Source organism: Medicago sativa, chromosome 1 (genome assembly GCF_051527215.1).
Source record: "Medicago sativa cultivar Bolivia chromosome 1, Bolivia_mono, whole genome shotgun sequence".
NCBI classification, from domain to species: Eukaryota; Viridiplantae; Streptophyta; class Magnoliopsida; order Fabales; family Fabaceae; genus Medicago; species Medicago sativa.
In genome coordinates this window covers 29,970,158-29,984,018 of record NC_140749.1, presented here as the reverse complement: position 1 = coordinate 29,984,018, position 13,861 = coordinate 29,970,158, and the positions used below count along the sequence as shown (strand labels likewise).

At 33.0% G+C, this 13,861-nt stretch overlaps 1 protein-coding gene and 1 long non-coding RNA gene across 4 annotated transcripts; one reads left to right on the top strand and one right to left on the bottom strand.

The window, feature by feature from the left end:
- Positions 1–3,251: 3,251 nt before the first annotated feature.
- On the bottom strand, positions 3,252–8,506 carry ATBET12 (Target SNARE coiled-coil domain protein). 3 transcript variants are annotated; one of them, XM_085714635.1, is made up of 6 exons: positions 8,297–8,506; positions 6,181–6,337; positions 5,301–5,357; positions 5,157–5,216; positions 4,976–5,061; positions 3,252–3,695 (listed from the first exon to the last, which is right to left on the bottom strand). In XM_085714635.1, exons 1-6 carry the CDS (start codon positions 8,308–8,310, stop codon positions 3,668–3,670), a joined length of 402 nt encoding a protein of 133 aa, XP_085570761.1. In that variant the 5' UTR covers positions 8,311–8,506; the 3' UTR covers positions 3,252–3,667. The 3 variants fall into 3 exon arrangements, with proteins under 3 accessions (XP_085570761.1, XP_085570766.1, XP_085570753.1); XM_085714640.1 differs by having other exon boundaries at positions 4,976–5,084; positions 8,297–8,461; XM_085714627.1 differs by having other exon boundaries at positions 3,252–3,720; positions 8,297–8,461.
- On the top strand, positions 4,714–5,063 carry LOC146954148 (uncharacterized). Its single transcript, XR_015012048.1, has 2 exons — positions 4,714–4,842; positions 4,896–5,063. It is a non-coding gene; the product is annotated as an uncharacterized LOC146954148 (long non-coding RNA).
- Positions 8,507–13,861: the final 5,355 nt, after the last annotated feature.

Here is a 13,861-nt window from a genome sequence, read left to right as displayed (position 1 = left end):
TGGTTGGTGGCTTCGTCCGTTTACTATTCTCGGCATAGGTTAATTGTTAGTTTCTTTGTTGTTTTGTCCGCCATTGCGGATTGGCTTTGCCATGTGATTATATATGTGACACTGTTTGAATTCTGGTGTTTCTTCCTTAGCACACCTTGTGCTGGGAAGGCCATTTTGAGGTGGTAATACAATTTCATTTTAGCCTCTTAAAAAAAAAAAGTCGTTTTTTTAGAGATACATTGAACAAGTCGTTGTTATTACAAATTTTAAAATAATCATTATGCACAATAAAAGTGGTCACTTTTCTTTTAAGGAAATAGTTGTCACTCTTAAAAATTTAAAAATTTGTATTATACGCGGGATATGTTGTCATTGATAAAAAAAATTTAATTTTTTTAATACTAGAGACGAGTAATTGCTGATATAAATTTTAAAATAATTATTAAACATGTGACATGTCATCACTGATATATTATAAATTAATTTTTATACACGGTACAAATTGTCAATGTTAGATTTAAAAATTATTATTATACATGGGCCAAGTCGTCTCTGATACGAATTATACACATGCCATGTTGTCATTGGTAAAAAACTTTAAAATAATTATTAAGCATGTGGCAAGTCATCAACGATATAATTTTTTTTTTACAAAAAAATAAATAAATAAAGATTATACACGGGGCAAGTCGTTGATGATACAAATTTTAAAATAAAGATTATACATGAACAAGTTGTCATTGCTAAAAATTTAAAATAATTATTATACACAAGACAGATCTTCATTGCTAAAAAGTATTTTTTAAAGTTTCTTTTCAAAGAATGAAAGAAATATTTTTCCAAGTTGATATTTTAATTTGGCAAACATATTTCAAAATCATATATGTTGATATTGTTTTTTGGAGAAAAATTATATAAGTTGATATCATTATTGTGTAAACTTGCATATAAAAAAACTTGAAATTAAATAAATCATCCACACCAACGGGTACCCGTGCGGATGCACGGGTATCTTACTAGTTTCTAATATAGCGATGTAACTTTGATATTCCTACTTTTTCTATATATAAAGAAAAACAATGACTATTTAGATATAGGAAAACACAGGCATGCAGGATGGAGCCAGGCAGTGATATATAGTTTTAGTTTTACGGTTCCTTTTTTTTTTTTCTTTTTTTCTCTCAATTTAAAATTTAAATGCAATTAATTACTTTTCCTTTCCTATAAAAACCTAGGACGAGAAAACACGTAGAATAGGTGTTTCAAATATCATCAATCAACCTGTTTTTTTTTTTTGGACTCATGAATCATCTTCATCAATATATAAAAGGTTTTAATTTAGTGCTCTGATCATTTGCGTTGTACATGTATGTGGGCTTGTCGTATATTGGTGTTATGGCATGATATATCTATAGATAATAAATATTCTTGTTTGTTTGCCTCATTTTTTTATTAGTTTATGATTTATTTAAGTGTGCATTTATTAACATTTCCCTTTATTTAATCATTTTTATGGGGCCATTTGTCACATAGACGCCTCGTCATTTAAAAAGTTTACATGGCAAGACCCAATCAGATGTTCTTCATCTTTCTCATTAGCACCATTTTAAGATTGGAGACCAATTTTTGCTAACGGGGAACAACTTAATCAATTACATCCTTAAAAAATAAAAAATATAATGAATTACACGAGGTAGACCAACATCTATATTGACTTTGAACCAAGCGAAAGAAGAGGACACAAGCTACATGGATATTTATCCTAGCACCAATGTGACTAGGAAAAGAATTCGAATTATTATGATGGCAAATGAAGGAAGTTTGTTGCTTAATCTGAATAAAATATCCTTGGTAACAACAATTTGATGAGAGAAAACCATAGCAAAGCTTTTCATTTCATATAAGTATCTAAAACTCTCCCCGGCTCTGAACTTTGTGGCCGTGGGTTCGGGACCATGGTGGACGCCAAATGTACTTGCAGTGAGTACAATATCTAAAACTATGGTTTAGTATCTGTTTAGATCATGTCTTGAGAATGCTTTCAATGTGGGTATTTATAACCTTTCTTGGCTTGTATTTCCGTAACTTAGGCTCTAAGTCACGCCTTTTGTGTTACAACGCGTTCTAGATGCTTCTAGAAGCCTTTAAAGGCGATGACATGGAGGGGGCACCCTAGGGTTGTTTGGTCCTTACAAGGGGTGCTATGTCCTAAATATAATATTTGTGGTTCACAACCTCCAAACACGAGTCTTGGTAAGAGGCGAAGTGGTTCAATGTGAATTTACTACTGTCCAAGTATAAAGCAACACCAAAACAATTGAAATATAAGTTTCTATCAAACCAGTTATATATACCCATATTGAAGAAGAAAATACTATGCTCCTCTGGATCAATCACCATAACCCTAAATTACGTCATGATCTCACAATCCCTCAACATATAGATTATAGACTTAGAAGAATCAAAGCAGCTAGGACAAATATCATTAGTGGAAGCATATAATGAACAAATGTCCAAAGGAAGGCTCTATAACGATTGAGACCATGCCACTTCCACACCCTATCAAACAAGGGTTATGCACATCATGGGGCGCCTTACTCTTGAATAAAATAGCATAAGCGGATTTCATAGTAAAACTACAATCCGAGGAATGCCAACATACGAAATTTGTGAGGCCGGGACTAGGAGGTTTTGTTTTCTGTTAATGCTCCGGTGTATAGCGAAAAGGAGCCCTAATAATTTAGAATTTGACCGTTAGGTAAGTGAAACATGATCAAGAGTTGTTCAATCGGGACTAGAAGGTTTAACATAAGCATTCATGTAACAAATAAAATCCAGAAATTAAGGCTAATGAGATCCCAATTCCAGGTATCATTTTGCCCAGAATAGCTAACAGGAAAATCAAGCACTCTAGCTGGGAATGGGATGGTATTGCACTGTTGCAAATAGCTTCAGAAGTGCAACTAATGTTTTTAAGCCAAGAATCTTTCCAGAATTTTGTATCCAGAACATCACAACTATCCAAGCGCATTTAGCCTCATCCCAAGCATTCATTATGGCTCAGAATTATGACCCTTTTGGGTTTCATTTAGGAATCAAAATAAAATTGTGTAAAACTATGTAGGCAAAAGGATCAAAAGAATAGATCCATATTTGCACTAAGATATAGATAGATTTAAATCTCATGGTTATTTGCCCACCATACTCCACCAAATGTATATAAGACATGTATGATGTTTAGATACAAAACAGTGTTCATGTGATCGCAAATATCCATCATCCTACAAAAGTTTATTGACATGCACAATGTTTAGATACAAAACAGTGTCCATGTGATTCCAGCTTATCTGGGATCCATGACAATGGTGTGTTTGGGAAGTGTTAGTTTCATAACACTTACAATTACTGCCAAACAAATAAATCACTTCATATTGCTAGAATTTACATAAAAAAATGAATTTAAAACTATAGTGCCCCTGTAAAAAATGATACATGACCATGTGAGGAGGGAAAGTAAACAGTAGACTTTTGTTAAGCTTTATATATGCAGTAAGTTTCAAAATTCACAACTGAGTTTCAAACCACATGCCAACGGTTCCGGACATTTTACAGCACATGAACAACAGGATTTTACTTCCAAACGACCATCATGCAATCTAGCTTTATAAAACGGGCATCATCCTAGTGTAAAATATCCAAGCATCCTGCAAAGTGTGCGAGTTTGCATCACTGAATTGTAAACATCTAACTCAATTTATTATTATTCACAACAAGGTTTCCAATGAACATGATCAAAGATTACAAAATACTAGTCGATTAGTTAATATCAACAGAGATGAATCAACATCTGTATTCAGTGGCTACTTAACTTCAATATGAAACTTACCGGCTTAACCATGACTATCAGAAAAAAGGGGAAAAGAGAAGGGGGAATACAATGCCTTTTTATAGTTTGATTAATCTTCAATCTTACCTTGCGCATGCACCTATCAAATTGTATATATGAAGTACTAGCACAGACACTGTAGAACAAAGGTGTGTCCGGTGTTTGACATCAACACGATACTATTACTGACACATGTGGTTACATTCAATCACTTCCATTTTCTTAAATTATTGCATCTGTCTACATGTCGGTGTCAGTATAGTGTCTGAGGTCCGTAACTGTGTCAGTGTTTTATAGAATTGTGTACACACGAAATCAAATTTGATGCACTCAGTTTTTTAAAGCAGTCAGTTTTATTTCATAATTCCAAAAATACTGATGTTAAATCACGACGCCTGGCCATTGATCAGATGGCCAAGAACACATGACAGCGTGAACGCGGCAAATTGTATAGTTTGATTAAATTATTGCAAGTACCTGTCAAAAAAAGGGGAAAAGAGAAGGGGGAAAACAGTGCCTTTCTTTAGTTTGATTAATCTTCAATCCTACCTTGTGCATGTACCTATCAAATTCTATATATGAAGTACGAGCACAGACACTGTAGAACAAAGGCATGTCCGGTGTGTGATACCAACACAATACTGACACATGTGGTTTCATTCAATCACTTCCAATTTCTTAAATTATTGCAGGTGTCTGCATGTCAGTGTCAGTATAGTGTCTGATGTCCGTAACTGTGTCAGTGCTTTAGAGAATTGTATACACACGAAATCAAATATTATGCAGTCAGTTTTTTAACGCAGTCAGTTTTATTTCATAATTCCAAAATACTGATATTAAATCACGACCGTCTGACCATGATCAGATGGCCTAGAACGCATGACTGTGTGAACGCAGCAAGCAAATTGCAGACTGCAGTCGATCTCGGTCCGTATACACACATATGCTAATATCATTGCAGACAGGTTCTAAGATTCTCGGTCCGTATACACACATAAGCTAATATCATTGCAGACAGGTTCTAAGATTTTTTGTCACTATAGGCATTCACTTCAGTCGTGTCAAAGCAAAAAGTGAATGGATTATGGAATCATTTACCTAATAAGGTAGTATATGAATATGAAGGCAAGTGTGAAATAACCCACAAGTGAGCATGTTTTCCTTGTTGATTTCTTCTCAAAAACCTACAAAATTCAATTTTTATACACTAAATCATTTTCCGATATTGCGGTAAGTAAAAGCAGATAAAATGAGGCACATTGAGAAGTAAAAATGTTACCTTCTTGAATCGATCCATGGTTCCCAACATCATACCCCTTGATCCATCCATTTTATTACCCTAATGAATTCACAGTGGAATCTAATTATTAGAATAGAGAGAAGACAGTTTGTCAGAAAAACAGACAGTATGTAATTTACATACCACCCGATCGAGCATACTGTTATGACTCTCAACCTCCTCATGTATATCACCTGTTAACTGTTGATCAAGTAAATATTAAAAGTCAATAGATAAGGCTTTTTCCTTTTAATGATTGCATCAACAAAATGGTAAATAAGTAATTAGAAAACTATGCTCTGTAATCCAATAGGCTGCATAATTTCTGATATATGTTAAATTTAGTTATTGACCAATGTTTCATATTTCTTACTCACATGTACACATTTGTATAAACAAATACTAGTAGCATGCCAGTTGTGACATGGCAACATATTTTCATTTTAGATAAGATATCACCAGCAAATAGCAAATTATAAACCATGTCCACATACAGTCTTGATAAACAAATTACAAGCATTTTCAGACCTGCAACAAACATGAATTCTCAAAGCCTTTTGATGGCCTTTTATCTACAAATACATTGATGCGAGTTAAAAAGAAAAAATAACGCATTTGTTTTTAGAATACAGCAAAATATTTGTTGTTAAAAAAGAATACAGAAAATTATAAATAGGGTAAACAATTTCTTAATATTAAGTGATCCAAAACAAAAATTCAAATTAAAAAATGAAAAACTAACGCATATGTTTGTAGAATAAATAAACCAAATTAGAAACAGTCCAACAGAGCAACCAATTTCTTACCAATATTTCAGCAAGTGATCCGAAACAAAATTTCATTATTATAAACAAGTTAAACAACATACATGCACAATGTATAACCAACTTCAATGCACTAAAGTGTAGATTTAATGATTGCGAATTCATACAGCCAGATGTTAAGATAAGAAATTAATCGATACATACAAGAGAAATAGTAGCTAAATAAAAAAAAACTTACTTGCTTTAGAAAAGGAACTTACTCGCTTTAGAAAAGAAACTCTGTCGTGCAGAGTGTCTATGGCATTATCATTATCACGCTCATTTATTTCAGATGAGTAAGAAGAAGAAGCCCTTAAACCACCCTCCTCCAGACTATCAAGACCATCTAAAAGTGATGATCTGGATGACCGGTTATCTCTGTTTTTGAAAATCAAACAGATTACTAGTGTTAATATACAAGGAATCCGTTTTCAGCAAAAATAACTAGAAACAACAAAATGAAGTCTTCTAATCAATGGAAAAGACAAGAGAAAAGTAATAAAAATTAGTGGTAAACTTTTAACTCAAGTTGGTTCTCAACGGTTTGAATTCCAAATATTCAATCACGCTCATGGTGGTTTGAATTAAAAAACCAAAATGAATTATTAATGATAATGTAAATAAGATTGACAGCTTCCTGAATAAATTGAAAAGAATGATAATATTCATCAGAAGAAGTTTGAATCAAAATGAAACCTTGATTTGCAATCGCAGATTTAACAAGAAAAAATTAAGATGCAGCAGCAGTACTACAACAGTCTTCTTGTCGTGAAATAAAATGTATTTAACAAAAAAGAAACTCTCACATTAGACTCATGATACCGCTGGAAATTAGGAAATAAAATGCTTTACATGCCATATGATAGCATACAACAAGTTCGCAGACAATTTTCTATAACCCGATTTGACAGAACTAAACCAATGAATTTTCCTCTACTGTTTCCCCCCAGGTAATAGATTCTACAGATTCCATATGTACATGTGTCAAGACAAACCAAGTTTGTAGAAACATAACAGCGATGATTTGAAATTGAAATAACTCAATGCATAAGGTATAAAACTAAGACATAAAAATGAACAGCAAAGTATCTAATAAGAAATTTGACCTCAAATGTTTATCCTGATTTTCAATTTAAAACTATTTTTTATCTAATCGTTTAATACACCTAGAGTAAAAATCGATTCACAAATGATGATACAGGGCAACAAGTTCAAGATTTTAGATGCTTTAAAAACTGAATAACTAGGAACTATGGAAAACCAATGGGGGTTGGGTCTAGCAAAAGGGGCTAGACTCCCACAGCTTGGCGAAAAGCTTCAAATTCCAGCTGGAAGAGGTACCACATTTAGTGTCCCACACTATGAAGCACTGACACTCCTCGGATTAGGTGTATCCCAGTGACGGACACGTGTCGGACACATGTCGGAGTCCGACACCAACACGATCCCTATGATTACACTAAGTTATGTCATTTTCTCAAATTATTATCCGTGTCAGTGTCCATGTTGTATCCGGTGTCCATATTTGCATTCGTGCTTTATAGGTCCCACACACACCTCTAATAGGATTACCTACAAGAGAGTTTGGATTTGCTCCATTTACGGTCCATAAACGAGAGATTGACACAAGTGATAGATTAGTGGGACTCATTTTAACAAGTGGACCCCACTAATGGATCCCACTAATCTCCCCATTGTGTTTATCTCTCTCATTGATGGACAGTAGATGAAGTAAATCCGGACTCCACCTATGGTAAACCGAAAAAAAAAACTCTCGCAGCGGAATATATACATATCAATTTATCCCTTCTCCCTAAAAATCAATCATTCAAAAATAAAAAAACATGCATTTCACTGAAATCTTGATTGTAAGTTGGTTCATATACCAAACAAGATTTAATACTATCCTCTTCAACTTCTTTTCATTTCACGATTCATACTGAATAAGGCACATAAATTCGCGGAATTAGTTACTCCAATTCGGTTGAACGAGTTGAAATGTAAATCATCAGCATTGTCTAGTTGCTACATCACTATTTCTACCGGCACAAGCACAACCTAATCACTAAGAACAACCCAACCACTAAAGGCCTGTTTGGATTGGCTTATTTAAGCTTATCTACCGGCATAAGCATGTGTGAGACTATCTAATAGAACTTATAAAAACAGCTTATGACATGTTCATTTTGATAAGTTCTCTAAACGCAGCTTATTAGAATAAGCGCTTAAATTAAATTAAATGAACGCAAAATGGCGAAGATCGTGCATTGGAATTGGAAAAATATATAAGCGGAAATTAAAATGGAGAGAAAGAAGAGAAGAGATTAACGAACGAACCTTCTATAACTCATTGATTAGTAAAATAAAACGAGCGATCTTATTGAGAATAAGAAAAACAATGTAGAAGATGTTGATTGAATGTTTAGAAATGACGAGAAGGTTTCTTTTCGTTTGAGATCTAACCAGGTAATGTGTAATCAATGAATTGAATCCCTCAGAGAACACGTATACGGTGTCGTATCACTTTTTTAAAAATAAAACGGTGTCGTGTAAGTTACAAGGATAAATCATTTTAAAAGAGTAATGATATTTTGACATCCATTTGATGACAACTTTCTTGACAACCTTGTTTTTCTCACTTTTTATTGGTCAAAAACAATGGAGAGAGAAAAAGGAAGAGAGAGAATAACAACATCATGTGAGTATGAGAGAGAAAGTTGTCCAAAAATTGTCAAAAAGTGGTTGTCAAAATATCATTTCTCATTTTAAAAAGGCTTAAATATGTAAATGGTCTTGTAATTTCCCGCATTTTTGGTTTTCGTCACTGTAAATTTTTTTGTTCTAAAACAAACCCTGTATTTTGCTAACCTTTTGGAAAAGGTCCTTGCCGTCAGCTTCCGTCAACAAAAACGGCATGGTGGCTAACGGAGCACACGTGGCAGTTCATGAGTTGGCAAAGTTGATGAGATGGAATGAGAGATGATAAGTTGTTAAAATACAGGGACTAAAATCAAAAACGTAAATTGACACAGGGATGAAATTAAAAAAACGTTAAATCTTCTTCTTCCTCTCAAATTTCAGTCTTCTTCTTCCTCTCAAACTTTCCCCAATCTATCCCATACCTTGCGCCCTTGAACCAAAACCCATATCCTTCAAGGATACATCTTTTTCATCCCTCTTTTTTTTCCACATTCAAATTCAAACCCTAATTTCATCTTTTCAAACCCTAATTTCTCAAATTCACATTCAAATTCAAACCCTAATTTCTCAAATTTCATATGTTGAAAACGCCAGGTTGTGGAAAGGGGCATTTCAACATACACATACTTGAAAATCCAAAAGAAGTGGCACATGGGTTTCTTCCGTTTTAGCAGCAAGAGACAAACAAGCAACAACACAGTAATCTGAGTGATCCATGGCTTATCCTTTTGAAATATCAAACTAGTAACGAATCTATCACATAATCATTTTATTGGGTGAAATCGTGTATAATCACTCTCATTAATTGTGAAATTGTAGAATCCACGATCTTTGAATCGATTTCTCAATTCTGGTCACAGTGGAAAAGATGTGACGTTTTCAATCGCGGGTCATAGAAAGGAAGGAGATTGAGGTTGTTGTTGTTGTTGGGTTTGAGACATCTTCTATGGAGAAGATGAAGAGAAAAGGTTGTTTCATTGTAACAAAGTGAGAGAAAGCAGAGCCATTTTCAACTATGTAATTTGAACATTTGTTTGAATTGTGTAATTTTGTGTTTTTATGTAATTGATAGAGAGTTTGTGTTGTTTTAATGTGTTGATGAAGAGTGGGTCTTGTTGTTGTTGAATGATGATTATTAGTTTTGTTTTAAAAAAATCTATTTGTTTTTTCTTTCTGTCCTTGGGTTTGGTGTTGATGATTTATGAATATGGTGATGAAGATGAAGAAGACAATGAGGGAAGAAGAAGAATAAGATCTTGATTTTAAATCTGAAATTTTGATTTTACGTTTTTGATTTTAGTCCCTGTGGTAATTTACGTTTTTGATTTTAGTCCCTGTCTTTACACAACAAATCATCTCTCATGCCATCTCATCAAATGTGCCAACTCATGACTTGCCACCTGTGCTCCGTTAGCCACAATGGTGTTTTTGTTGACAGAAGCTGACGGCAAGGACCATTTTCAAAAGGTTAAGAAGATACAGGGTTTATTTTAGAAAAAAAAACTTACAGGGACGAAAACCAAAAATGCGCGAACTTACAGGGACCTTTTACATATTTAAGCCTTTTAAAAAAGGGTTAATTATGTTTTTAGTCCCTATAAAATAGCGACCTTGTAAGTTTAGTCCTTACTTAATTTTAATAGCATTTTAATAGCATTTCTCAAGAAGTTAAGAATTAATTTTTCATAATAAATATTTGCTATTAATGAAATTCTTAACATGTGCCCTAAAGGCACAAGTTAGCATACCCTTTAAATTATCCTATAAAATTACATTACCTTAACAATACAAAAAAATCAAACACACCTAAATGTATATTTTGAGACGGTCGATAAAATTTGAACTATTAAGCAAGGATGTCATATTCAAGAGAATTGTTTTACGGGTCTTTCAGTTTGCTCGAAAGTGTATCGCATTTATCGGATCGTAACTCCCGATGGCATAAAACATATCAGGAGTTACGACTCAACTGTTGTTTATAGAATTAGTTCATAACTTCTAATCAACTTATTTTAAAGGTTGACCAATCCACAAAGCGGATATAGAGCAATCTTCCATATTTAAATCAGGGCTTATTATCTATGAAATCTTTGGTGACTTGGTTTGGTGTTTCAGAGCAATAAAAAGGGCTTATTATCTATGAAATGCTTGGCATGGTGTTTCGGAGATCAGATGAGCCACAAACTTCAACTTTAGGTTGATAATATGGATAAAAAATGAGTCACATCTAAGTTCTAACTAGGAAATAGAGATTCAAGAGTAGAGTTTGTGTATGTTTGGTTCTACTTCAACAAAAATTGATTTTGAATGAACTGAATCTGTAAAATTGATTATGGCTAAAGGTGATTTGCAGATAAAGTGATTTGTATTTGGTGAGTTGAATTATCAATTTGTGTGTTAAAATCAATTCTAGAATCAAAAGTTGTAAATAGTAGTTTCGAGTAGAGTTGTTTTTAGTCTCCAAAACTGATTTCTTAAAAAAAATGTTAAGTATAAAATTTTATAAAGTTATGATTGATTTTGACATTTGAAGAATACTTCTAAGTACGTGTTTGGTTCTGCGGTGGTGAGAATTGAATTTGACATAATTGATTTTGGTTAAAAGTGAATTGAGATGAAGCGATTTAAGTTTGGATAACTTTACACTAAAAATGATTTATGATTGGTAAAGGATACGACGAATCATAGAAAATTATTGTCCGAAATTGATTTTACTTTGCCGTGAACAATTTGTAGCTTTGAATGAACGCAAATATGGGCATAGATTCACGCTGTAGAGATTCGATTTTCCAATTTCCAAACACAAAAATTGGTTTAAATCACGTTCTAGTAGTGTGACTCGTGTTTGGCCGCATAAAACATGTAACCAAACGAGCAATTAGGCGGATTTGAATTCACTGTTGTAGAGTTTGCACGTAATTTCACTCTGTAACATATCTCGTCCATTGATTTAAGATCTCAATTTCACACAATAAAACAATCTCAACCATGTATTTTGATCGGACGATTAACAACATTGTAATTGTATCACACAATTACAACATGAAATCCCATTTGGGAGTTTACCCAAGCAAGAGAGTTGGAATGAACTGAAATTCCAAGCTTGATAATGATCACAAAGCCTGCACATGCAATTTCTTCAAGTGGCTAGAAGAACTAGACCAGTGTCTGTTTCTATCATAGTGGGGACCAAAAGCATGCATACCATAGTTCCCTAATAAGTATTTTTTATAGTACACAGTTGACAGTTCATAGATTTATCTGACAAATATCATGAAGCACTGTACCATAAACTTGTGTTTGATGGTCCTCATTTCCCCTTTTCCATGGCATTAGATCAGCATTTGAGTTCTCAATATTTCATCATGTCAAAAGTGATTTTGACTTTATAGATTTCAGTTTTAACTAAGAGTGATAAAAAGTAACTATATAAATATGAATTTTCATTCAAACTATTATTTCTAGAATATAAAGTATTTAAAATATGAGATTAATTTATATATTATTTTAATGTTAAGAACATTTACATCAATCATAAAAAATGTAAATATTTTATATCAAATCATGTATCTATCACAAAATTTAACGTTCGATGATGGACCAATACATCATTGAACATATTTGTAAAAAAATTTATGGTTTCAGCATATAAAATCCTTAAAATATGACTAACTCTTATTCAAACTTTATTTGAAATCATGTTTAACACTATTTTGTGGAAGGCTTTTATTTTAACTTTTTAGTGTTAACCTCACGATTTTTGGGGGAAAGAGGCCCTAGTTGTTCAAAATTTAGAGGGGAAATAAATCAAGTTTAGCCAAGAATTGTTCCATTCATAAATCTAATATGTTGAAGTTGGTTGGTTGTAGTTTGTTGTTTGTCCCACATCGCTCAGGTTCCCAGACTGTTGAGTGTATGAATATGCTTGAGTACCCTTATCATTTGAGTTAACTTTTGGGATGAGATTCAAGCTTGTTTAACATGGTATTAGAGTCGGGTTAACGATTGCGATGTGGGAATGGGACCCAGGCCCACGTTAGGCGTGAGGGTGGGTGTTGAACTTGGTTGTAGTTTGTTGTTTGTCCCACATCGCTCAGTTGTAGTTTGTTGTTTGTCCCACATCGCTCAGGTTTTAGACTGTTGAGTGTATAAATATGTTTGAGTACCCTTATCCTTTGAGCTAGTTTTTGGGATGAGATCCAAACTTGTTTAACAGAATCCAAACTTGTTTAACAGAATCCAGATTTTTAGGATTTATCATAAACAATTTATCTTTTAATAAAAGACTTCTAACCATATGGTGTGATATAGTTATTTTCTTAAGAATGGTGTGGTGTGATATAGTTGACAAGTAATTAGATTATTTAAGCATATACTAAGGGGAAGAGGTTAATCTCTTAAATAAATTTATGCATCTCAGCATATTAATCTTTGACTTCCAACTGAATGATATTTGGACAGTAAAAGAAAATTGTGCAAGACATTTTAAAGAAACCCAATTAACTCTTTTAATTAATAAAAGACTTCTAACCATATGGTGTGATATAGTTATTTTCTTAAGAATGGTGTGGTGTGATATAGTTGACAAGTAATTAGATTATTTAAGCATATACTAAGGGGAAGAGGTTAATCTCTTAAATAAATTTATGCATCTCAGCATATTAATCTTTGACTTCCAACTGAATGATATTTGGACAGTAAAAGAAAATTGTGCAAGACATTTTAAAGAAACCCAATTAACTCTTTTAAAACCAAGTATAGGCATATAACTTAGTATTAACTACTAAAAATCTTAATGTCTATAATGTCTTATCAAAGTCTTAATTAAAATTGGTTCCTTTTATAGATCAACTTTAAACAAAAGTTTATCTCTTACATTACTACAAGGGTTCATCTTCAAAAGCTAAACTTATGGGCAACCAACAAATTGCTAGAGTGAGTCATAGCTATGGAGTAGTTGTTGCAAAGAAAGCATTAATTCAAATTTGACTAGAAACCAAATTGGGGGACGAATTATAAGTGTTTCCCAAGCCCACAACACAACAAACCTATATCCTAAAAAAATAATTTCACTCCTCTACAATTTTAGTATTCAACACTGAGTTAATATAAATTGGATATATAGTTTTTGTTTTTATATATGCTTCCCTAATCAATACGTAACCCCTTCATTGATATGGTTATATCTGATAAAAAATCAAT